At 55.9% G+C, this 21,274-nt stretch overlaps 9 protein-coding genes across 9 annotated transcripts; 5 read left to right on the plus strand and 4 right to left on the minus strand.

Moving 5' to 3' along the window:
• Nucleotides 1-578: 578 nt before the first annotated feature.
• UV8b_05811 (uncharacterized protein) lies at nt 579-1,577 on the plus strand (the record flags this gene model as incomplete). Its single annotated transcript, XM_043143308.1, has 3 exons — nt 579-649; nt 745-805; nt 870-1,577. The coding sequence occupies 3 exons, from the start codon at nt 579-581 to the stop codon at nt 1,575-1,577; spliced, it is 840 nt and encodes a 279-aa protein (XP_042999241.1).
• A 149-nt stretch (nt 1,578-1,726) lies between these two features.
• On the minus strand, nt 1,727-2,654 carry UV8b_05812 (uncharacterized protein; the record flags this gene model as incomplete). The annotated part of the gene is made up of 2 exons (XM_043143309.1): nt 1,727-2,494; nt 2,562-2,654. The coding sequence occupies 2 exons, from the start codon at nt 2,652-2,654 to the stop codon at nt 1,727-1,729; spliced, it is 861 nt and encodes a 286-aa protein (XP_042999242.1).
• A 651-nt stretch (nt 2,655-3,305) lies between these two features.
• UV8b_05813 (uncharacterized protein) lies at nt 3,306-5,259 on the plus strand (the record flags this gene model as incomplete). The annotated part of the gene is made up of 3 exons (XM_043143310.1): nt 3,306-3,776; nt 3,849-4,302; nt 4,397-5,259. 3 exons carry the CDS (start codon nt 3,306-3,308, stop codon nt 5,257-5,259), a joined length of 1,788 nt encoding a protein of 595 aa, XP_042999243.1.
• A 415-nt stretch (nt 5,260-5,674) lies between these two features.
• UV8b_05814 (uncharacterized protein) lies at nt 5,675-7,104 on the minus strand (the record flags this gene model as incomplete). Its single annotated transcript, XM_043143311.1, has 2 exons — nt 5,675-6,687; nt 6,828-7,104. The coding sequence occupies 2 exons, from the start codon at nt 7,102-7,104 to the stop codon at nt 5,675-5,677; spliced, it is 1,290 nt and encodes a 429-aa protein (XP_042999244.1).
• A 655-nt stretch (nt 7,105-7,759) lies between these two features.
• Nucleotides 7,760-8,600, minus strand: UV8b_05815 (uncharacterized protein; the record flags this gene model as incomplete). The annotated part of the gene is made up of 2 exons (XM_043143312.1): nt 7,760-8,496; nt 8,558-8,600. The coding sequence occupies 2 exons, from the start codon at nt 8,598-8,600 to the stop codon at nt 7,760-7,762; spliced, it is 780 nt and encodes a 259-aa protein (XP_042999245.1).
• A 1,921-nt stretch (nt 8,601-10,521) lies between these two features.
• Nucleotides 10,522-12,393, minus strand: UV8b_05816 (uncharacterized protein; the record flags this gene model as incomplete). Its single annotated transcript, XM_043143313.1, has 5 exons — nt 10,522-10,820; nt 10,904-11,231; nt 11,329-11,713; nt 11,829-11,921; nt 12,029-12,393. 5 exons carry the CDS (start codon nt 12,391-12,393, stop codon nt 10,522-10,524), a joined length of 1,470 nt encoding a protein of 489 aa, XP_042999246.1.
• Nucleotides 12,394-13,252: 859 nt separating this feature from the next.
• UV8b_05817 (uncharacterized protein) lies at nt 13,253-14,810 on the plus strand (the record flags this gene model as incomplete). The annotated part of the gene is made up of 5 exons (XM_043143314.1): nt 13,253-13,496; nt 13,605-13,690; nt 13,776-14,191; nt 14,291-14,361; nt 14,434-14,810. The coding sequence occupies 5 exons, from the start codon at nt 13,253-13,255 to the stop codon at nt 14,808-14,810; spliced, it is 1,194 nt and encodes a 397-aa protein (XP_042999247.1).
• Nucleotides 14,811-16,921: 2,111 nt separating this feature from the next.
• UV8b_05818 (uncharacterized protein) lies at nt 16,922-19,828 on the plus strand (the record flags this gene model as incomplete). Its single annotated transcript, XM_043143315.1, has 8 exons — nt 16,922-16,931; nt 17,090-17,293; nt 17,491-17,661; nt 17,728-18,091; nt 18,439-18,747; nt 18,817-19,216; nt 19,308-19,571; nt 19,634-19,828. The coding sequence occupies 8 exons, from the start codon at nt 16,922-16,924 to the stop codon at nt 19,826-19,828; spliced, it is 1,917 nt and encodes a 638-aa protein (XP_042999248.1).
• Nucleotides 19,829-20,239: 411 nt separating this feature from the next.
• UV8b_05819 (uncharacterized protein) lies at nt 20,240-20,551 on the plus strand (the record flags this gene model as incomplete). Its single annotated transcript, XM_043143316.1, has 1 exon — nt 20,240-20,551. One exon carries the CDS (start codon nt 20,240-20,242, stop codon nt 20,549-20,551), a length of 312 nt encoding a protein of 103 aa, XP_042999249.1.
• Between the last annotated feature and the right edge of the window lie 723 nt (nt 20,552-21,274).

Below are 21,274 nucleotides of genomic sequence, written 5' to 3' on the forward strand. Positions count from 1 at the left end.
AGGTGGTAGCCATGAGTGGACTGTTGACGATGCGAGCGAAAGCTGACGGTCTCTCTGGTCGTGTGCGCAAGAGCTTGTGCGGGCAAGGTACAGGTACATAGCGTACATAGCACTACTCCGAAGTATGTAGGCACCTACCTAAGGTACCTGCAGAAACCGGATACTTTTTAGCTACGTCCCAAGCTTACGCGCCAGGAAAAGGTCCAGGGAGAGTGAGCTACCCTGGGGCGCGATTGCAAGCCCACACTGCTGACATAAGACGCAAGGCTCCGAAGCAGGTCACTGAGGGCCTGAGGCTTCATCAGAGCCCAACCAGATAACGTGCAGATGGGTGATGGTGATGGTGATGGTGGTGGGGCTTGCTCTGTAGCTTTTTAGGCTGATGCCAGCGCTTGACGGGGATCTTCAGGTACAAATCGCCCCTCCATCGCGAATACCGAGTCCAACCGGCAGTTCTCGATTTTCTGCTCTCGTGTCGAGTTTCGGTTTACCAGAGACTCCAATCGCAAGGCGCTGCTGCATCTTGGACCTTTTATATAGCACTTTGCAAACGAGACGAATCCGTTCCGCTGCCCAGCATGGATTCTATCACGGATATGAACGACACATCGAAGGCTTTGGACTTGTCCAGCATTCGCTTTCAGTTGATGTGAGTCAAAAGGCCCAACGCTAAGCCACCAGCCAGCAATGCAGGCGGCAATGCAATGTAGGCAGCCTTTTGGCCGGGTTCTGATGCAACGGCAGTCGATTGGAAGACACAATCACCTTTCACCTCATCGAGCGAGTCCAGTTTGCCCTCAACAAGGTACCGTCCTCTGCACCGCGTGCTCGATACCTGACGCATCAAGCCCATCTAAATCGAATAGTAGAGAATCTATACCGCCGGTGCCATTGAAATTCCCAACAGCGACCTCTCCTTCTTCGACTGGTACTTTTTCGAGCAAGAAAAGCTGCAATCCCTCATCCGCCGCTACGAATCACCCGACGAATACCCCTTCTTCCCCGAAGCTGTCCAAAAACCAATCTTGAAGCCTCTCGATTACCCCAAGATCCTGCACCCCAATAATGTCAATGTCAACGACAAGATCAAGAAGTTCTACATTGAAAAGTTTCTTCCAGCTGTCTGTGCAAACTCTGGACGCGAAGACCGTGGCGAGTCCCAAGAACATTACGGCTCATCGGCAACCTCGGACTTTGCATGCTTGCAAGCCTTGTCGCGCAGAATTCACTATGGAAAATTTGTCGCCGAATCCAAATACAGGTCTGATCCTGAAATGTATAAGCGTCTGATAAGGGCCAATGACCGTGCGGGCATCGAGGAGAGCATCACCAACAAGGCTGTGGAGAAGTCGGTTTTGGCGCGGTTGCGACTCAAGGTGCTGACCTACGGTAAGGATCCTTCTACTTCGCAAGGCGAGGAGGAGCATGTCAAGATCGATGTGGATGCCGTGGTATCCATGTACGAGAACTTTGTTATTCCGTTGACGAAGGAAGTGGAGGTGGAATATTTGATGCAGAGACGCACTCCGCCGAGGTCGAGATGCGAGCATGGTCAGAAAGGCGCATGGCAAATATAGCTCAAGTTACTTGAAAGCGGCCCAACGACGGGCCCACGCCGAATTTTCCAAGGGAGTCTCCATCTGGCTGGGAAATGAAGAATCAGAGCCTGCCTGATTTCGCCCTTCGATGTTTCCTCGCTTTGGAGATGCCATTGGGGCAGCCGGTTTTATTGCGGTTTCAAGTACTCGGTAATAGCCTTCACGGCGCCTTCAAACTTGGTGGCCTCAATCAGAATCATGTGCCCGGTCGGCTTGATGCCCGCCTCCTGGAAGGCCCTCTTGCTATCCGCCACCACATCCTCCTCCTTTGTGTACGAGAAGCTACCGTGCGCCAATGCGTGCTTGTGCAACACCTCGTCTTCCGGATGGAAGAAAAACGTCGAAGCTTCTTCCTTGGCCTTCTTCTTCTTTCGCTTGTCCATATCAAGCGTCGAGTCCACTTCCTGATATGTCTTGGAGAGAATCAGGTAGTGCGAAAACTCGTACGGCTCCTTATCCTCCACGGCGGCCTCGACTTCGTCGACCAGCATGGAGTAGAGAGGCGGCCCGATCTCGGGGGGGATGTTGATCAGGCGCTCGGAGAATATCAAGCCAATGTGCTTGCCGGCGTCGAGGAGGTCCGCAACGACGGCCAGGGATTCGTTTGTCCGCGCCTTGTCAACGAGGTACTGTACAATGTCTTTGATGGGCTCGGCCTCGCGGTGGACGTGCGTGTTGAGCACGGTGAGCATGGCGTACGCATCGGTTGCTTTTCCGTCAACCTTGACGGTCGAGCCGATTGTCGGTTGGGAGAGAACAAGGTCCGCCAAAGCAGACATGTTGAAAAGGCTGGCATCGACGTCGAAGAGCTGTCGTAGAAGGGACTTGACGCCGTGGAAGTCCACCTCGGGGTCAAAGTTGAACCATTCAAATTCTACATTGACCATGTCAAAGTCCTGTGCAATGCGGTAAGCCAGAGGGTCCCCTGATTTTCCTGCCAACCTGATGCCCGGAAAATTTTACCTCGCCGTCGCTGCTGTCTTGATCCATTCCGTCGGCGTCTGCATCCGATGGCAATCCATCCTTGCCTTCTTCTCTCAATCTCTTTTTACCCATTTCTAGCCGTGACCAGGACTTGTGGAAGGACCTTGCTGCAGGACTATGCGACGAATTGTCTGGTCCAGATTGCGCTTCAAATATTCGAAGACTCTGGCCTTTTCACCTCTGCACATGCGATTTGACACCCCAGCTTCGTTACAGCCAGAGCAGACCAGCATCAGCAGGATTTTTACGCAACAGCATCACTGCCCCGCACCACGCCGCTGTTGCTGGCTCCAGCCCAGCCCGTTTGAGTCAACTGAGCTCACTGATCGATAGAAACGTCCAGTCTGGTCCCAGGAACCCTCAGTTCCAGGAGCACTGAGCATCCACTGAAAGGCCACCTGGCCAATCACAAAGCTCCCAGCCCCCATCTAACCCTGCAAGTCAGTCTGGTGGCACTCTGGGCCCTCATTTCTCGTAACCGGGACGAACTTGCGTCACCACCACTTGGAAGCTCCCAGTGCCACGACTAGCCAGCACCGCTTGGCTCGGCCAGAGGATCCTGCAGAATATCCCGCCAACTTCAGCTGCGATGCCATGCTCCTAAATCCAAGCAGAGCACCCTGTCGTCGAGCCAGTCCCCGCACCAACCGTTGCCACTGAGACGGCCCGTCACCATCCCCAGTTGACCAACCTCTCCTGCCACCGACACTCTGTTCCAGCAAAATGGACTACAGTGCCTCAATCAGCGAGACCGACGACCCAGCTGCATCGCCCTGGGGCAACAGCCCAAGCCAAGCGTCACATCAAAAGACCGCTGGGTTCGCGGCCATAGTTGGTGAGCCCTCGACCTCACCGTTTCCCTACGACCCGCAAGCTGCTGCCGCCAGTCAGCATCATGACGCATTCGAAAGGCCCGGCACCGCGACAACAGAGTCCGGGACAGAGGGGGACGATATTGAGCAATCACAACCCATTGGCCCCCCCGGGCCGGAATCCGCAAATGAGCCCCAGCAGAGACATTCCCAACGGTCTCATCGGCCTCCTCACTCACAAGCTGTTGGCTCGACCAGGCATGCAGAGCAGGCACGGCAACAGCCTCCACCTCAACCACGGTCGCAGTTCAAGCTGCAGGCCAAAATCACGGGACTGGAAAGGACTGGGAAAAAGGACCCGGTACTTCGCTTCGATGTTCATGTACGGTGTTCCGTTGCTTGTCTGGGCTGTTGCTGCCTGACCTGGCGACTGCATTGCGCTAACATGTACTAGACGAATCTTCCCTCTTTTCGAACTACTCAATACCGAGATGTCAGACGCCTGCATTCCGAGTTTGTCAAACTCGGCGAACATCTCATCTCGGCAAATCCGGAAGCTTTCGTACCTGCTGTCCCTCCTCCCGTGACGGCTGCGGGTGCAGGCACTGAAGAGGACGACGATCGAGTCAAAGCCATGTTGCAGCGGTGGTTCAACTACGTGTGTGGCAATGAAACTTTGATGCGAGATGACGAAATGGTTCTGTTCGTTGAGAGCGATTTCGGCTACAGCCCGCTTGTAAAGATGAAGCAGCCCGCAACTGGTGTGCGGAGGAAAATTCTGAAGCAATTTGCGCCGCCCCCGGACGACACGCCCGAGTTAGCCGAAGCTCGGCCGACCGTCAAGCTGTTCTATCTTGGTACCATGGATGCTGGCCACAAGGTGGATAAGATGGTAAAAGCACGAAGAGGTAAATCTCATGCTCTTTGCTTTTTTTTTTCCCCCTCCCCTCTCGCTCCATGCTCCCGCTCCATGAAGCGTTCGCCATATCTGACCTAGACTAGGCCTTGGACTGTCCGAGTCCGACTATGGCGTCAAACTGAGCAGTATGCATGTCCAGGAGCCTCACCCAGGATTAGCAAACGCATACAAGAAGCTCGGCAGAGTGATCCAGACGATGGGTGACTATCACGCTGCCCAAGCCACTGCCCAAGCTGCCACCATTGGTGACCCTTTCCAATATCACTCTCAGGACTCCTTTATTGTGAAGGAGTCCCTGACGAACCGTCAAATCCTCGTCCGGGAATTTCTACAATCGCAAGAGGTGACGCGTAGCAAGCTCAACGCCGCCGATCGCCTAAAAGCTAGTTCCAGCGTTCGACGTGAAAAGGTGGACGAGGCCATCACCGCACTAGACGACGCCCGCCAGTTTGAAGCAAATCTATACAACAAGACGCACCGTGTGACCCAGAGCCTTGTTCAAGAGCGCCGCAAGTGGTTCGCCAGGACGGCCGCCGATTTGCGCGCCAGCATCCGCGAGTACGTCTTGCGTGAGATTGAAGCCGAGCGTCGAACCCTGGCTTTGTTGGAAACCGTCCGGCCGGATATTCGGTCCATCGACGCCTCGGGTGGTCTGAGCCGACTCGGTCGCGAGGCGCATCCCGCTGTGCGGAGGACTAGCCTCGCCTCAAGCCAAGGCCCCAAGGGTGATGCTTGGAGCGGTGTACCGCGTCGGTCAGACGCCACCCGCAGCGCGTCGGGCAGCTTCATGGGCAAGGTCTCTGAAGAGGCGGATGGTGGCAATGAGGAAGCACGGGAAACCGCTGCTGTAGGAAGATCAGGACTAGTTGGGTTGAATGAGGAGGATGACGAGGATCGGATCGATGCAAGAAATGCAGCTAGCAGGCTGGCCACGAGCACGTTTTAGTAGTAGTATGTTTTTGATGGCTGATTTTTCTCTTCTGTGTCTTTTTTTTCTTTTCCTTGCTTTTTTTTTTTTTTTTTTTTTTTTTTTTTTCGAAATTGTCTTTATATTCCCGTCTACTCCCCTATTGGCATCTGTATCTATAACCCAGCAGGTAGGCAAAAGGAATGGGGCGAATTCACAACAATTTGCGAAAAGTTTTGAGTCCCAAGTATAGCATGCGTGGTCATTAGTGCTTATGCTATGTCTGTTGTCATGGACTTGTTTGGTATCGCAGAACAGAGTCGAGGTCAACTTGTACAGCTTTCGACATCCGTTGAACTGATGCTTTGCATCATGGCTGCAGGATTAGGCGCTGCAATGAACTCTGCAAACGATGGGATCCCTCATGCCGCCTGCCAGCCGTTCCCGCATCCTCCTAAATCAGGATATCCCCCGCGCCAGACATGTTGTATCCCGGGGAAGCCAAGTAGCTGGCGTCGCCACCCCCTCTTCCCCTCAGCGCCTTGGCTGTTTCTATAACATTGAGCTTTCTCCCGGCATCTCTAGCCCCGCCGAGGGTTTGCATCACGCTGTTTAAAAGGTCCACCAGGTCGACATTGTTTCTCTCCTGGAGCATCTCCTCGTCAAAGGCCTCTTGGTTCAAGGGGGTCATCACGAGGCCAAGCCTGTGGACGAGGGCCTGGATCTGTCTCAGGATCGGCAGTGAGGGAACGGCATGGTCCGTGTCCATGCTTTGCGAGTCCGGGGCCGTCCGCAGGTCGCCCGTCACAAAGGACGGCGGTAGGCGCTCGAGATACGTGGTGAGGAGGCGGATGCGAGAGTGGAGCATCTTGACGGCGTTGATTCTGGCGGTCAATGCGGCAACCATTTCGTCTTCTTCCCGCGTCAGATCGGCGCCCGGCTCGTCTTCCGCTGCTGGCTGGTCGCCGGGCTCGTCGCCTTGCGCTTCCACGAGGCGTCGCTTGCCCTTGCCGGTGGCTTCTATCGATCGCGCCTGTCGCTCTTCTCTGGCGTTTGCAGCTGCCGGGGTGGAGGCAGACGCGGCGCCGGCGGTACCAGCACCAGCCGCCACGTAGTTCATGCTGATCATCTCCGTCTCGTCGGTTTCGACAGAGTAGGGCACCTCGCGGAACCTGAGCTTCAGGGGGGGGGCCTCGCCGTCGTCCATTCGCTTATCCTCGCTGTCGTGATCGCTGGGCCGTTGATCGTCGACCTCGTAGTTGCTCTCGTAGATTGTCAGCGGGAGCTTCCCGCCGACGGAGTGGTTGAGGACCCCGTCCGGGTGGAAGCCCAGCAGGACGGCGGACTCGTTCCAGCCTTCGAGGATCTGGTTGTGTATAGGGACGACGGCGCTCGTCGGCCCGGCGAGCGGGAGCAGCGTGTACCAGCCGACAAAGTCGAGCTGCCGTTCCTTGTGCACAGTGACCACTGCGCGAATCTCATCAGCGGCGGGTTTTTTTTTTTTTTTTTTTTTTTTTTGTTTGCCCTTCCCCGGGGCAAAAGCTGCCGCCGAGGGGGGGGGGGGGAGGGGGGGAAAGACGTGGGAAAGAAAGGTCAGCGAGCCGTACTTTGATCGAGCCTGGCGGCAAACTTGTCAGAGTCTAGCAGATAGCCGCCGCTGGCCTGGGGGGACGGCTGCATGTGGCAGTCGAAGGCGTGCTCGATGGTGATTTCGCGGCCATTCTGCTGGCCCAGCAGGGCTCCCACCACGGGACCTGCCTGCTGCCGGAGGGTGTGGCGCGTGATGTAGTCGGAGATGGTGAGCAGAACAAGCGGATGCAGGACGGCCTGCAGCTGGGAACTGGTTTGGCTCGAGATGAGAGGGTTGGAAGCTGGCGCGTCCATGGCGTGCAGGTGTTGCGGGAGAGGAGTGCGGATGCGGGGATGCTATACGATGGGCATGGCGAAGAAACGCGGCGGGTGATGGCTGGGGGTGATGGCATCATGCACTGGGGTGGGGACTGGCACTGGGGTGAGTTTGGAGGGTGGATGCACCGCGCTTAGGTGGGTGCTCTAGTGCCGTTATCTGCCACGTGCGACGCCAATGCCGCCCCAACTCCTACCATACCGTATCTAGTCCCAAAATTCCTTCACACCTTGTCCAACACTTTTCCCAACCTTTTTTGTTCTTTTTTCAGACCAAATCAAGGCCCGCTGGCCCAGCATGACAGAAACATGGACCGTGACGTTTTTCTAGACAGATAGGGCACCACCATCCCGAAAATATAGAGCCAGTACGAAACGGTTCGGCCAAACGTCCCATGCAGAAATTGTGCAAGTCATCGCCGGCGTCTCGACGCCCGTACAGATACATGGCCATGCAGAATTTTTCCACCCAAGTCTCGCGCAGGAGCACCGCCTCTGCAACAAGGTTATTGACGGTGGATTGGAAAGTCCGCTTTATCCTGGATATGGCCGTCTGAGCAGTTTGCAACGCAACGTCGTCCAATAATCCCTCTTGCTCCAAAAGTACGGCCGAGAGAAGCTCGTAAATGAAATGTTATGGCCGAGTTATTTCGCGATTCTCCGCAGCCCGCTTGAGCTCAGGGAAGATTATGGGGGAGGAATCATCCGACAGCTTCTTGCCATCGATATCCCTCCCGGTGAGAAAGTAGTGCAGTCCGTGCAGGAGCCGTCTGCGCATGTCACTGGCCTCCTGGAACGGCGTTCCCGGGAGGCATGCTTCGCATTTGCACACAAGCTCCACCAGCGCCAATTGCCGCTCACGCCTCGTGTTGTACTCCAACAAGGGCAAGTAGCAGAAGGTGATTTCCTCCCCCTGGCTAATATCGCGGGTCGCAATTCTTGACAGAGAGCGTTGCTGTTCGCCCGAGGGCGAGACCCTCGAGTTGGGCACACAAGAATGGTGGAACCGCGATTGAAGGGGAAAGATACCACGGTTTTGATGCTCACCGTCAACTGCATCAAGGGTGAACGAATTGCAGAGGGCGGTAACATTATCTGGGAACTGCGCAGATTCATGTTTGCGCAGCAGATTAAACTGCTGCAACTGATCTGCTGTGAGTCTCCAAAAGCCCAACGCCATCGCGAGCCGGAGTCTTGTCGCATCTTCAACAACATACGGCACGGTGAAATGAGGCACGGCGAAATAAGGACTCTCTTGAAGAATTACTTCTCCTGTCTTGATAGGTCTTGTGGCAAAGGCACCCCATCCCTTTCCTGGGGATGGCTTCAGCTCGAATGGTGCATTGTCGGGCAGGTGAAGACGGCGATAAGCTGCAGCACCAGGTCAGACGGAGAGGGGGGGGGGGACATTCCTCCACACGGCGCGACTTACGATGCTTACGTTGCTTCCGTTGCTTACGACGCGAGGATGGCATTGTTGCAGTATGAGGGAAACGGAGGCCAAGGTCGACGACGAAGCAGACAACCAGAGTGAGCTACTATATATAGTTGATGGGAGGAGTTTCCAACACATCCGGTAAGACCTTGGACGAACGGAAGAGCTTGAGGCTAGGATGGAGCGTTCAAACGTCGTCTGCAGCTCGAGGACAGGAGGCGAAAAAACGGCGACGCTCACAAAAATAGACCATACGCCGGGAGTTGGGCAACCTCGACGTACCATTGGATGCGAGTTTCATACCTTTCATCCCTGGTGAATCACCGAGCTGTGAGCTCCGCAGAAAATAATTGCGACCTCCAAATGAAAGCGCCCTGAAGGCTGTAAAGCACAAGATTCATGGTGCCGACACACAAACAAACGGCACATTCATGGGTCTGAGATGCCTCTGACAGGCGTCTCGTGTTTATCACTGCCAAAGAAACCAGTGCCTTCGATATCGACTTGGCAACCTCGGCTGCGAGGATTCCGGCGTATTCCAGTCCTTGCTTGGTCTCTTTTCGCACGTACAAGATCCGTGAAGGGCACAAGGCTGATTATCCGCATTGAAACGGAAGCGAGTCCAGACTCTAGTCACTTGCTAAATATTGCTCCGAGTTGGCTTGCACGGCTCGAGTGCCACGAGGGGTGTGATTCCAGTGTACACCATGCATTCGTTAGTCTTGGCCAGGGCCAGCTAGGCAATCCCTTCCACTGATAGATCAGGAAAAACTGAGCTACATTGACATTGCCGTTGGTCGGTAGTCGCAACAGAGAACCATGATGACCGACTGAAGCTTCTTGACGGTGATGCTTTCTTGTGTCGTTAAAACCGAGTCGCATATCCATCAGCCCCCAGTTCCTGACAACAATGGACTTGGCAGAGAAGGGGTTGCAGAAGGGCATTCACATCGTGGCAATGATAACTCTGGCTGGTGATATTCCCTCGGTTCTGGCTGCAAGTCTGCTTGATTGAGGGACTGAAGAAAGGTATAGCCCCGGTGACTACAGCAGTTACGGCACCGAGGCCTCGCACGAAACCAGAGAGCTAGGCTTCTTGTGATGGGGGGAATGCTTACGAGGAGAAGTCAACAAGAGAAGTCAACAAGAGAAGTCAACAAGAGAAGCCAACAAGAGAAGCCAACAAGAGAAGTCTTTACAAGAAAACGTCACACCCGTCTGCTTATTGTAGAGGCGCACCATGAAGAGAGATGAAAGATTGGCTAGTCGTCCTGGCTAGTCAGACTGTTAGGGTGCTCAGTCTAGCGGGTTCTGGCCAGGTCAAACATCTTAATGGATGGAAAAAAGCCAGGTACGATACGATGCATCTTGTTTTGTAAATGGCCTCGAGGTATTCATGAGCAAGGCTTGCTGAGCTTACCAGGGCAAATACCTACGTACCTCACAAACGCAAAGTCTACAGAGATTGTTGGACTTGCGGGTACTCCGGAACCCACATCTCGCCCGCCGCGCGATCGGTCCGGGCCGAGTACAGTAAGGTACATATGTAGGTAGTTACTACAAAGCGATGTCTCCGTCTCCGCCGACAAATTATCCTGCTGATTTCTTCTTTCTCACATCATTTTTCTTCATCCTGAATCTCGCAGCCCCGGCCTCTATTCACGCACAGAGCCATGCCAAGTGCGATGATTGCGCCTTTTATATCCGCTCCGAGATACGTATCCAACATTTTGAACGCCTCTCTCAATTCATCATGATTCAGCCTGGAAGTCAGATGTGCAGCTCGACGGCAAAGTCTCCCAAAGACTTCCTTTTTACTGGCAGGGTTGGATTCTGGACGATGCCGAGTCCCGCGAGACTTGATGGGTATTTCTTGAGAGCACACGCGGCGTCTCCTTTGCGCAAGATCATCCCTGGCCCGTTTTGTCCTCAGTCTCCCCCACGGCGCGTTCAAAGGCAGCTCAGAGAACATAGCGGAATCCAGGACCGTAGTTTTCGACGCCAACCATTTCGGCCTCGGTCTCTCCAGCGTCTTGCTGCTTCTGCGCCAACCTGTTGTTATCCCAGACAAGCAAGCATCTTAGCACAAGAGCCAGTATGACGGCAAAGAACATAAAGGCCGCGCAGACGGAATGCCCCTTTACGTATCGGGGCCCCTCCTCGTTGGGGTAGATTCGCGACGACATGACGGCGCCGCATTGGCCGACCACGTTGATCAGCACGAGGCTTGCGCCGCGCCGCGTGTCGGAGCCCTGATTGTCTGATGCCAGCATTTAGCAATGGTGGGGGCGGGAGCGTGCATGACTGCATGTATGCGTCAGGCAAAGGGAAAAGCAGACATACTCAGCGTCCAGGAGAGAATGTTGGGAATCGTGGAAAACACACCCGCCGCGGCGAGAAACACGGCAAAGTATCGCACAGCAAGCGTCTCTACAGTAGCAAGCAGCACGTATCCGATTCCCCCGACGAGAGACGTAGCAGCCAGCATCAGCCCCCGCTGCTGGGTTCCATCAGCAACATATGTCGTCATCAGCGCGGACAGGAAGGCTACCAGGTAGGGCGGCGCGCTGAGCCCCTGGGCGTTGACGCTGCTGTAGCCCATTGCGCGGAGGATCATGGGAAGGTACACTGGCAGGCTGGCGTAGCTGACATTTGCGGCAAAGTACATTAACTAATGGGCTTCAGTTTTCCACCGGGGGCTCCAACCAAGCAAAGAGATGGAACGGGGGAAGAGAGGGGTTGGCAATTCAGAGACGCAAACGACTTACAGCCACAAACCAAGCTTTGTAATCCAGCAGAGTAAGGACGAGTTCCTTGCCATCCAAGCCTCCGAGGCGCAAGCTCGGTTCCGTGCCAACCTGGCGCATGGCGCGTGCTTTGACAATGCGCTTCTCCTGGGGCGTGAGAAAGCGCGCTTTGTCCGGAGAGTCTGGGATAAACAGGTACGCCACGGGGGCCATGACGACGGTCGCGAGGCCCTCGACGAGGAAGAGGAGCCGCCAGCTAGCGATGCGGGAGTTTGTGTGCGTGATGCCGTACGCGAGAGCGCCGGCAAAGGTGGACGCCAGGGGGGCCGCCGAGGCGAAGAGTCCGCACCGAAATCCGACCTCGTGACGAAGATAGAAGAAGGACAAGAGGTAGATGATGCCCGGGCTGCAAAAGTCGACCGTCTGAGTTTCCATTCTCCGGCAGGGGGGGGCACGGCCACGGCCACGAGGAAAAAATAGGGCGGGTGCAAAAAAAAAAAACCAGAAATAACAACACTCACGCATAAGCTGCCTCGAACGCACCGAGCAAGAAGCGAATGGCCAACATGTCTCCCCAATTCTGCGCCGCGGCCTGGGCAGCTCCCATCAGGCCCCTGTACACAGTGGTCAGACGCGGTTGGAAACATTAGCTTTCGTTTCTTCGTTTTTCTTTTTTTTTTTCTCTTTTTGGCCGAGCACCTCGGCCAGCGGCCGCACTAACCAGCCAAACACGACGGCCGCACCGACGTAATGCGGAGGAAACACCTTCCACAGCAACAGCGCGCACTCAAACACAATGTACGTGATGTAGAAGACGGTCGCGAGCCAGGCGTACTCGCTGCTGCTCAGGCGGAGCGCCTTGCCCATACCTGCGACCTGCGCGTTGCCAATGTTGCCGCGGTCGAGGAACGCGAGCATGTACAGCGCGAACAGGACCGGCATCATGTGCGTGTCGAGTTTTCTGCGGATCCGGGCGTCGGCCGCGGCGTCGTGGGCGAGAAGGCAGGATGCGGCAGCGGCTTCCGCCTTGGCTTCCGCCTTGGGGGTTCGCCCGGGGCTGTCTTGCGAGGACGCGACGTTGCTCATGGCGCCGGGGATTCCGATCAAGAATAGAGCGTGTGAATCTGTTCCTTTGACGAGCGAGCACGCACCTACGCAGTACGGAAAGGGATAATAAGTTGGCGGGCGGCCATGTCGATGGGTCCGAAGATCGGCAGGAAATGGCCCGGAAACGATGCCAGACGGCCCCCGTGAGAAATCGGCATTTGCTGCATGTCTGATGCTGGATTTTTTGTCTCTGGCGCCGACTTTGACGTCGAGGCGGGGGGCTGCGCTGCCTACATGGGCCTACATGGGCCTACATGGGCCGGGGCCGGCATGGCGGGTTGAAACTCGAAAGGGGGCTCTTGATTGGGTCCGACGGCTCGGCAAGCGATATGAAGCAGTTCTGGTTGCCTCACTGTCAGACTTGGACAAGGCTGTGCCAGGGAATCGATGGGGGAAAGCCCCGATGGCGGCCAGCTCCTTGGTTTGCTTGTTTGCGTCGGGTAGGACCAATGTCAATGTCAGCTTACATGCGTGTCACCACCATCATCACCTCATGCAAGACCAGCGCCCAACCTCCGGATGCAACGCCCTCGGGTCCCCTCGTGGGGCCCTGCTCTGGGGGCCAACTGCCACTGCCACCCTCTTGCTGGCTCGTCTGCTTCGCGGAGTGCCCAAAAGAGGCAGGAAGGAAGAAAGAAACCTCTCTCGACTCGCTGACCCTTGGTCTCACCTCGCCATCCGTCCCACCATGCGCAGTGCTCCGTACACGTGCGCCCATCAGGCCCGGCAACCCTCGGACCTACCTGCCTGTCCTCTTGCGGAAAACGAAAACGAGCAACTATATCTCATACGTCTTCTATCCCCCCCCGGCGTCGGCTGGCAAAGGCCAAGCTCAGCCATGGCGACGTCTGTCCTGACTCCGGCGCAGCGGGCGCTGTACGGCCAGGACCGCCGGCACCAGCTCTTCGTCACGCTCGTCTCCCTCTTCACCGTCAACAACCTCGTGGTAGGCGGTCGCCTGTGGGCGAACTGGAAAGCCCACTACCGACATCACCGGAGCCCGAGGCGGGTCTTTGCCGAGGACTACTTCATTTTCCTCAGCGCCTTGTGCATCAACGCTGTGATTGGGAACTTGATAGCCGGTATGCTTTTCACGAGTGCCCGAAGTCCACGGCTTCATTAATAAAGAAGAAATGAATACACGAACAAGATGAAGCATTGGAGAGAAACGACGTCTTGACGCTCAGCAGCGACTTACTACGGCCTTGGTCTTCACTCGTGGCGCATCAACGCTGAAGATGCCGATTTCCCATCCAACCTCTCCCACACGTTCAAAGTATTCCAACCCTCGCCCATCTTCTTCCCTTCTCTTGCTCAAGTCGCCAGTCGGCCACGCAAAGTACTGACGGCGGAGGGCAAAGCACGTCTGGATAACCATGCTGTTGACCGGCCCGACCTTCACCCTCATCAAGCTGACGCTGCTGTTCTTCTACCGCCGTCTCTTCCTCGTCAACCACGGCTGGCTCTGGATCGCCTGGTGGGCGAACCTGGTGTACGTGCTGCTGTGGCTGGTCGGCGCCACGGGCTTCTATCTCTTCCAGTGCTGGCCTCCGCAGTGGTACTTTCTGCAGTACTACCAGCGGTATAATCGCCCGCCGCCGTATCCCCTCGCCGGACAGTGCAACGCCACGACGGTGAGAAACGTCTCGATTCCCCTCATCTTCGGGCTCTTGTCCGACGTCATGATTCTAGTTCTGCCCGTCGCCACGATATGCAGGTTGAACATGACGACAAGGCACAAGCTGGGCCTGTCGCTCGTTTTTTCCGTGGGACTGGTGTAAGTAGGCTGCTGCTGCTCGGGACTGGCCACTCGGTTTTTTTTTGGGGTTTTTTTTCCTTGCCCTCACTGATGTGCCTTCGCGTGTTCTCCTCCTAGCGCTTGTGCGCTGGACCTCGTCCGGATCGTCGAGCTGAACATTGACACGGATGACAAGGTCGACCCTAGCTGTGAGCCGTTGACCACGCTTCCTTGGCCCCCCATAATGCTCTCTGCGACTCCGAAAACTGACGGGCCGCTAGATGGAGTCGTTATATTTCTCATCCTGTCCGCGGCGACCGAGGTGGCCGCCGTCGTCTGCGCGTGCATGCCCGTCATCGGCCCCCAAGCCTGGAAGTACTACAAGCGGAATCGCGCCTCGTACGGCGGATTCGGCAGGAAGAGGTTCTCGCGTGGCGGCGGCCCCGGCGGCCCGGCGGCAAGATTCAAGCAGCCGAGCGGGAGCGCGGAGGATGAGACGAGGGAGGCAACCATCGGCTTGTCCCGCATACAGGTCCAAGCAAGCGGGACGGCGGAAGCGCAGCCGGCGCTGGTTGACGACGGCGCTATATGGGTGCACAACGAGTTCAAGATTACTGTTGACGAGAGCGACGCGGCCACGGCCGTAGCTGCGGAATGAGAGACGCATTCGCGCGCTGTGTTCGGAGTTTGCGGTTCTGTGGTTCTGTCCCAAGTGATGATGATCAGGGCCCGTCGTGCGTCCGCAACCCGCCCAAGAAATGATGCTCTGCCCGGGCCTATAACAAGCCCATCGCTTCCCCGTGGCCTTGACGCCCGTCCAGCAAGACAGCCCCTGGCGCTTGCCCGTGCTCGGCAAGTTCCCGCCCCGTCAGCCTGGCCGGGTGGGGGGCGGATGACGTTGGAACGCTGCATGCAGGGGTGCCTATTTATTCCATTGGTCAATGACGACGCCTTTTGGGACGGATGCCGGCCGGGTCACTTGCAGGGCTGGTGGTGGAAGGGGAGGCTTACGCCGGCTTGAACCGCGTCGTCCGGGCTGCGGCCATATCCTCCTTGTCTTGGGGCCCGGCGGGACGGCGGGACGGAGGCTTGGTTGGGGGCTGCTTCCATTGAATACGCTCCGAATGGCAACGCTTGCTGCTTGGCTATGCTACACATGGCAGCAAAGCGCTCAACGTTGGGGAGGGGGGCGAAGGTTATCCAGCTGCAGGCATCACGATCAACCTAGCAAGGCGGGCTGCAAATTCAAACCGCTTGCCGACACGCGCCCTCGACCGGGGAAAACCAACGGGGTGCTCGGAACCGACAGCCACTGCTTGCTAGACGATGGCAAGACGGAAGGGGACAGCCGTTAATCAAAGGGAAAGGGGGTTTGTAGTTAAGCTTATAGTGTATCTAACAAGCGCAATTGAGGATTGTTACCTCTTTCGCTCATCGCCGGGTTGGCGCATTATTCCCACATGCTTTCTCAAGAATCCTATAATTGTCCTGCGCGCTTCAGCGCCTTCCGCTGGCGGCATGATGGGCTGCTTGGTTTTGGGTTCATAATCTCGTGCAATCCCGCGATGACCTGCGCAGCGGTGGCTGTGGGACGCGGGACAAGAGGGTAGATGGGGGACGGGTAAGGCGCCGCCGTGGCAGTACAGCATGGGGGTGGTTGACCGCTTCCCCCGCCCCCCGAGGAGGACGGAGAGCATGAGATGCGGTACAGCGGCCAGTCTTGGATATCGACGCGCTCGATGCTGATGCTGGGGGGCCGAGGTTCTGAGGGGGTGGTGAGAGGCTCTGTGGACGCAGGTGCAAGGTTTGGATGTGCTCGCGCATCTTGGACGCGTCTTTGTAGTAGTCCTTGCTGCGGCGGATCCGTTCGACGTAGAACCGGCAGACACGGGCAGTAAGTGAGCGAATGGTTTTTGATGAACCAAGGGTGAGGTGGTTGAGGTTGGGGGTTGAAGGACAGCCAGGGGTGCCCGTCCCTACGCTCAAAAGTTGAGAACAGCTGTAGTGGCGCGCCGCACTAATGCAACTGCCGATGAGGTCCGGAGCAGGCACGGCTAATCCTCAACTTGTGATATGATTGACGTTCCTGGATGTCTTGATGGCTGACCTCGGTCGATACCATCCAGCTTAGGAGAGACATCCGGGACTTGCACCCGGGAGACTGGGGAAAAAAAATAAGGAAAGCTTGCGGGAAATGTATACGTTGGCAAAATCTTTCACGTGGAAGGACTGCTCTAACGTATTAGGAGAAGCTTGGACGGCCAATTCGAACCTTTTGACAAGGAAAGCAAAGGGTACATGGTGAGGCTCCCTAAGACGGCGTGGGGGACAGAACCACGCGATCCTATCGCTAATGGATAAATTCAAGAATGACGATACTACACCTCGATGGAATCACAAACTAGTCGCCTTATCTGCTGCACAACTTGCACCCAGGACGCCTCCTTTTGTATTTCTCTTGGACACCACCAGGCACACCGTTTACGCTTTTGTCAAGACGCGGCAATGTAGCCGAGAACTAACAGGACTTCCACCTGAGGTCCCATCATCCGTCTGCACCTCCCTAAAGAAAGAATCCTCGTGGCCAGCTATTAGCTCGCAAAGGAGCTGTTCGGCGAGTCCAGGTTCGAGAAAGCCGTTGCCGGACCACTCGCGCAGGTTCGTGCGCTTGCTGGCGATGGCCTCTTCACCGCACTCCCGGATGAACACAACTGGGAGCTTGCCCACCGGCCTTTGATGCCTGCTTTTAGACCACTGTCCATCAAGATCATGTCTCCCGGTATGTTTCTCCACTCTTCCAACGGGCATCTTGGCATGGGAAGGCTTCAATGTGAAAGCCTCCAGCTCCTCCCCTCCCGCCCGTTCCTTCCTTCGTTCTCAGTCATCTACCCAATTCTTTCTGATGCTAATGCAATGCATTCTGTCATACAAGCATAGAGATGCAGGATATCGTTTCACAAATGGTCCCTAAACGGGCACGGTCCGGCCCAGATCATCACATCCATGTTCCTGACGACTCTACCCGCCCAACACTGGACTCCATTGCTTTGTATGTCACGTTCCGCCCCTTGGTTTATGGACCGAGATCGTTGTGCCCCGAGACACGTCACTCGCACGGCGTCGAAATGTTCCGGGACAAGGGTACGACCCTCGACTTTTGCTGATTCCCCCGCTACTTGTAGGTGCGCCATGGGCACTCGTTTCGACTCCTTCTATCATGAAGAGCAGCATGACTTTGTGAAAGGCATGGCGGAGGCCTTAGCTGAATGCTTCACTCGCTCGAGACGGCCGCCTCTGCCCCAGGCATTCTTCTCGCGTCAATCGGGCTTTCCGACAAGAAATTGACAAGCTCAATCCTATTGTGCAGCAACTATTTGACGCGCGGCGCAAGCACCCTACTCCTAAAAAAGACCTGCTTAATGCCATGATCAACAACAAAGATCCCAAAACTGGCGAGACCATTGATGACAGGGCTATAATCCGATATATGATCACATTTTTGATCGCAGGTCAGTTCCAGCGATCGTCTGTCATTGTTGGCACTATTCCTCTTTGCGGTGTTCTTTGCCACTCAGGCCACGAGACAACCTCCGGCCTGCTTTCATTCTTGTTCTACGAACTGCTAGCGAATCCAGAAGCTCTGGCTGCCGCCCAGGAGGAGATAGACACGGTTATTGGGAAAGAGCCCGTCACGGTCGACCACATGGGGAAAGTCTCCTACATTGAAGGGAACTTGCGTGAGACGCTCCGCCTTCACCCAACCGCACCGGTATTCACCCTCCAGGCAAAGGGAGATCAAGTCGTGGCTGGCCGCTACAAGTTTCAAGACGGCCACGCAGCCGCCGTGTTCCCTACAGGGCTCCATCGTGATAAGGATGTGTATGGACGTGACGCTGACACGTTCAAACCGGAGCGCATGGTCGGGGCGGCGCCTGGAAGGTATGAATCGACTAGACTAACCCGAAATCCTATCCTATAGAAGTAGCAAGACAAGGGTGGTGAACTCCTTTGCGTGTGGCCGTTCGGCAATGGTGTACGAGCATGTATTGGTCGGCCATGTATTGGTCGGCCATTCGCTTGGCAGAAGCAATTCTCACTGTTGCGACTTTGCTGCAGAATTTCAACTTCACCAAAGCCAGTCCGTCCTACCAACTGGAGATCAAGACCACCTTGACCATCAAGCCGCAGGACTTCTACATGAATTCGAGGCTGGTGTGACGAGTCTTTCCTGGATCGTGCTGGGGCTCTGGCCCCGGGTCCCTCATCTGACAGCAGAGACAGGCCAGAAAAAGCCCCGGACGCTCAGCAAAGAGCAAATGTCAAGTTAAGCCCATGCAGATCCTCTTCGGATCCAACACCGGTACATGCGAAGCTGTGGCCACTGCTCTCGCCGCTTCGGCCCAGAGTCATGGGTTCAAGGCCGAGCCCACGCCAATGGATGACGGCATTGCGCTGTTCGGCAAGAGCCAGCCTGTGGTAGTGATCACGGCCTCGTACGAAGGCCAGCCTCCGGACAATGCCGCCCACTTTCTCGAGCGGCTCTGCAGGAACCCGAGAGACAAGGTGGAGGGGGTCAAGTACGCCGTTTTTGGTCAGTAAGTCTCACCCTATTGCGGCTGTACTTTGAACTCGCGGGTCAGAGTGTGCTGCATTTTCTTTGACAGAAAGGTAACGACAGTAACAACAGAGGAGTGGTATTCGACATGTCAGAGAGTGCCTACCGAGGCCGATGAGGCTCTCGCTAGGAACGGAGCCATCCGGCTGACGGACCGGGTGGCCTTGAACGTCACCGAGGCGAACGTCTTTGACGCCCTCGACGAATGGACAGAGACGAAGCTTTGGCCTGCACTATGCACCAGAGAGGACGGCGACAGCAAGAAAACGGCAGAACTCAAGCTTCATACAGATACTCAGAGGCGTGTCGGGGCGTTGAAGCAGGACCTGCAGCTCGGTCAGATCACCGCGACGAGACTTGTCACGACCAAGCAAGGCGCGCCTCGCAAGCGTCACGTGACTATTGCTCTACCGTACGGTATTACATATGATGCGGGAGATTATCTGGCTGTGCTTCCTCTTAACTCGGCCCGTATGACCCAGCGCGTGCTGAGGCGTTTCAAGCTCCCATGGGATGCCATGCTAACCATCGATCCCCGAGGCCATCACTTCACTTCCCAAGGGTCAACAACTGAGTGCGCACGATATTCTCGGTGCCATGGTAGAGTTATCGCAGCCAATCACTTCCAAGGCCTTATCGGCCGTCAAGGAGACTATCACAGATGAGGAAGAAGCTGCGGCTGTTGAGAGGGTGACAAGTAATTCCGGGGCATTAGCAGCCACGTCCCTGATTGACGTTCTTGAACTCTGTCCCTCGGCATCGTTCTCCTTCGGCGCCTTCCTGTCCTCGCTCCCGGCTATGCGCGTACGGCAGCATAGCATCTCGTCTAGTCCACTTGCGGATTCGTCCAGGACCGGATCTGTCAGGACGGCGCGCAGGTGCTTGAGCTATTCTGCCGTAATGCCGCTCTGTACTTTTGCGGCGCTGGGATTGTCGGTTCGGGCGTGGACAAGGTCATGATGCAGATTAGAAGGGAGCAGGTCAAGTGCAGCGAGGAGGAGGCTAAAAAATGGGTGTCAGAGCAGAAAGGCGAGCGTTATTGGGCCGATACCTTTGCTTAAGGTATTGAATATATCTAAATAAAAGCTTAGGGTTAGGATAGGGGTTATTTTATACAATCCAAGCTATTCCGTTATTTGATTTTTTCTAGAACTGCAAGGAAATGAGGCCCCCCATTGCGGGCGCGCAGTATCACTGGGGTCAGCGAGTTTGCGCCCGAGCGGATGCAAAGATATTCTCAGCTACCTGATGAGCGGGTGAGTCCGGGCTGCTGCCGGTGCTGCCGGTGCTGCCGGTGCTGCCGACCGGAGCGGATGCGGATGCTTCTTGCTGCAACGCGAGATTCGGTTTCACCTGGCGTCGTTTGCGCGTGAGGCTGACCCATGCCCCTGCCAGCTGGAGCTCGACGTTGGCCCTCCATTGGCCTTGCGTCTTTCGTTTCACTCTCGCCCACTTCAATCCAGGCAGCCCACATGTCGGACGTGTCGGAAGAGGTCCGGAACGCCGCCAAGGCGGTCCCCGCGGCCATGATGGTTGTGTACGTCGCCAACTCTGTCCCCGTCTTCCCCATCCTCATCACCCTCTGCTACCACATGCCGGACACCACCGTGGCCTTGGCCGACAACACCACCTACCCAGCCGTGTACGTGTTGAAGCGGAGCATGAACATGGTCTGGTCATTGTCTGTGCCTTTGTGCACTATATTTTTAGAGGGGGGCATTGTTATCAGGGGCCTGTTGTGCTGGTTGAGGGGAGAAGAATCTCAAGCAGCAGTCGCCAAGTAGCGCTTCGTCGGAGACCCGGGAGGGACGGCCGCGTTGAGAAATTCAAAAGAGCCGGACGCCGTGTGGACTTGGCAGAAGGGAAGCACACGTGAAATAGCTGTGCGTGCAGTTTCCTCCAGAATCTCGGTTGGGAATTCTTGAGGATGGAAAGCAGATCAAAAGAGCAAGCTCGGCCAACTGAGATAAATGCAGTCCTGTCGCAAGGTCGTAAACTTGTAGTGATTTTGCTTCCGTTTTTTCCAGTCCTTTGATTCTTGACTTTTGAAAAAGAGGAAGTGAGGAAGAGATAAGGCGTTTACTGGATTCCTCGAAATAAGCGACCCTCTTAACCTTCTTTTTAAGCCGTTTCCGTTCACTCCAGTGTTCTGAGATGCGTCTCGCTGAGTCTTTCCGAAACATGGCCAGATATACGAGTTGCAGTATGAGCTCTGGGCACGTGGGAGTCTTCTTTCGTCCCATGCGCATGGTGCAACATGCTTGATCTTGAGATTCCTGCACAGGTGGCCGGCTGTCGGCTGCAGAGTTTAACCAAGCTGACTTGCACAGAACGGGGTGTGAAAACCATGTCACAGCCTCTGCATGAGATTGTGTGATTGCATGGGCGAAATGAGCGTTTGAACCAGTTTCCAGATCTCCAGTCAAACTTGCTTGCTTCGTTTCATGCTGGCTCGGTTCTCCGGAGACTTAGCCACTTTAGCCACAGAAACAGGTTATCAATCTGGC

The sequence above is a fragment of the Ustilaginoidea virens genome, chromosome 4, assembly GCF_000687475.1.
Source record: "Ustilaginoidea virens chromosome 4, complete sequence".
NCBI classification, from domain to species: domain Eukaryota; kingdom Fungi; phylum Ascomycota; class Sordariomycetes; order Hypocreales; family Clavicipitaceae; genus Ustilaginoidea; species Ustilaginoidea virens.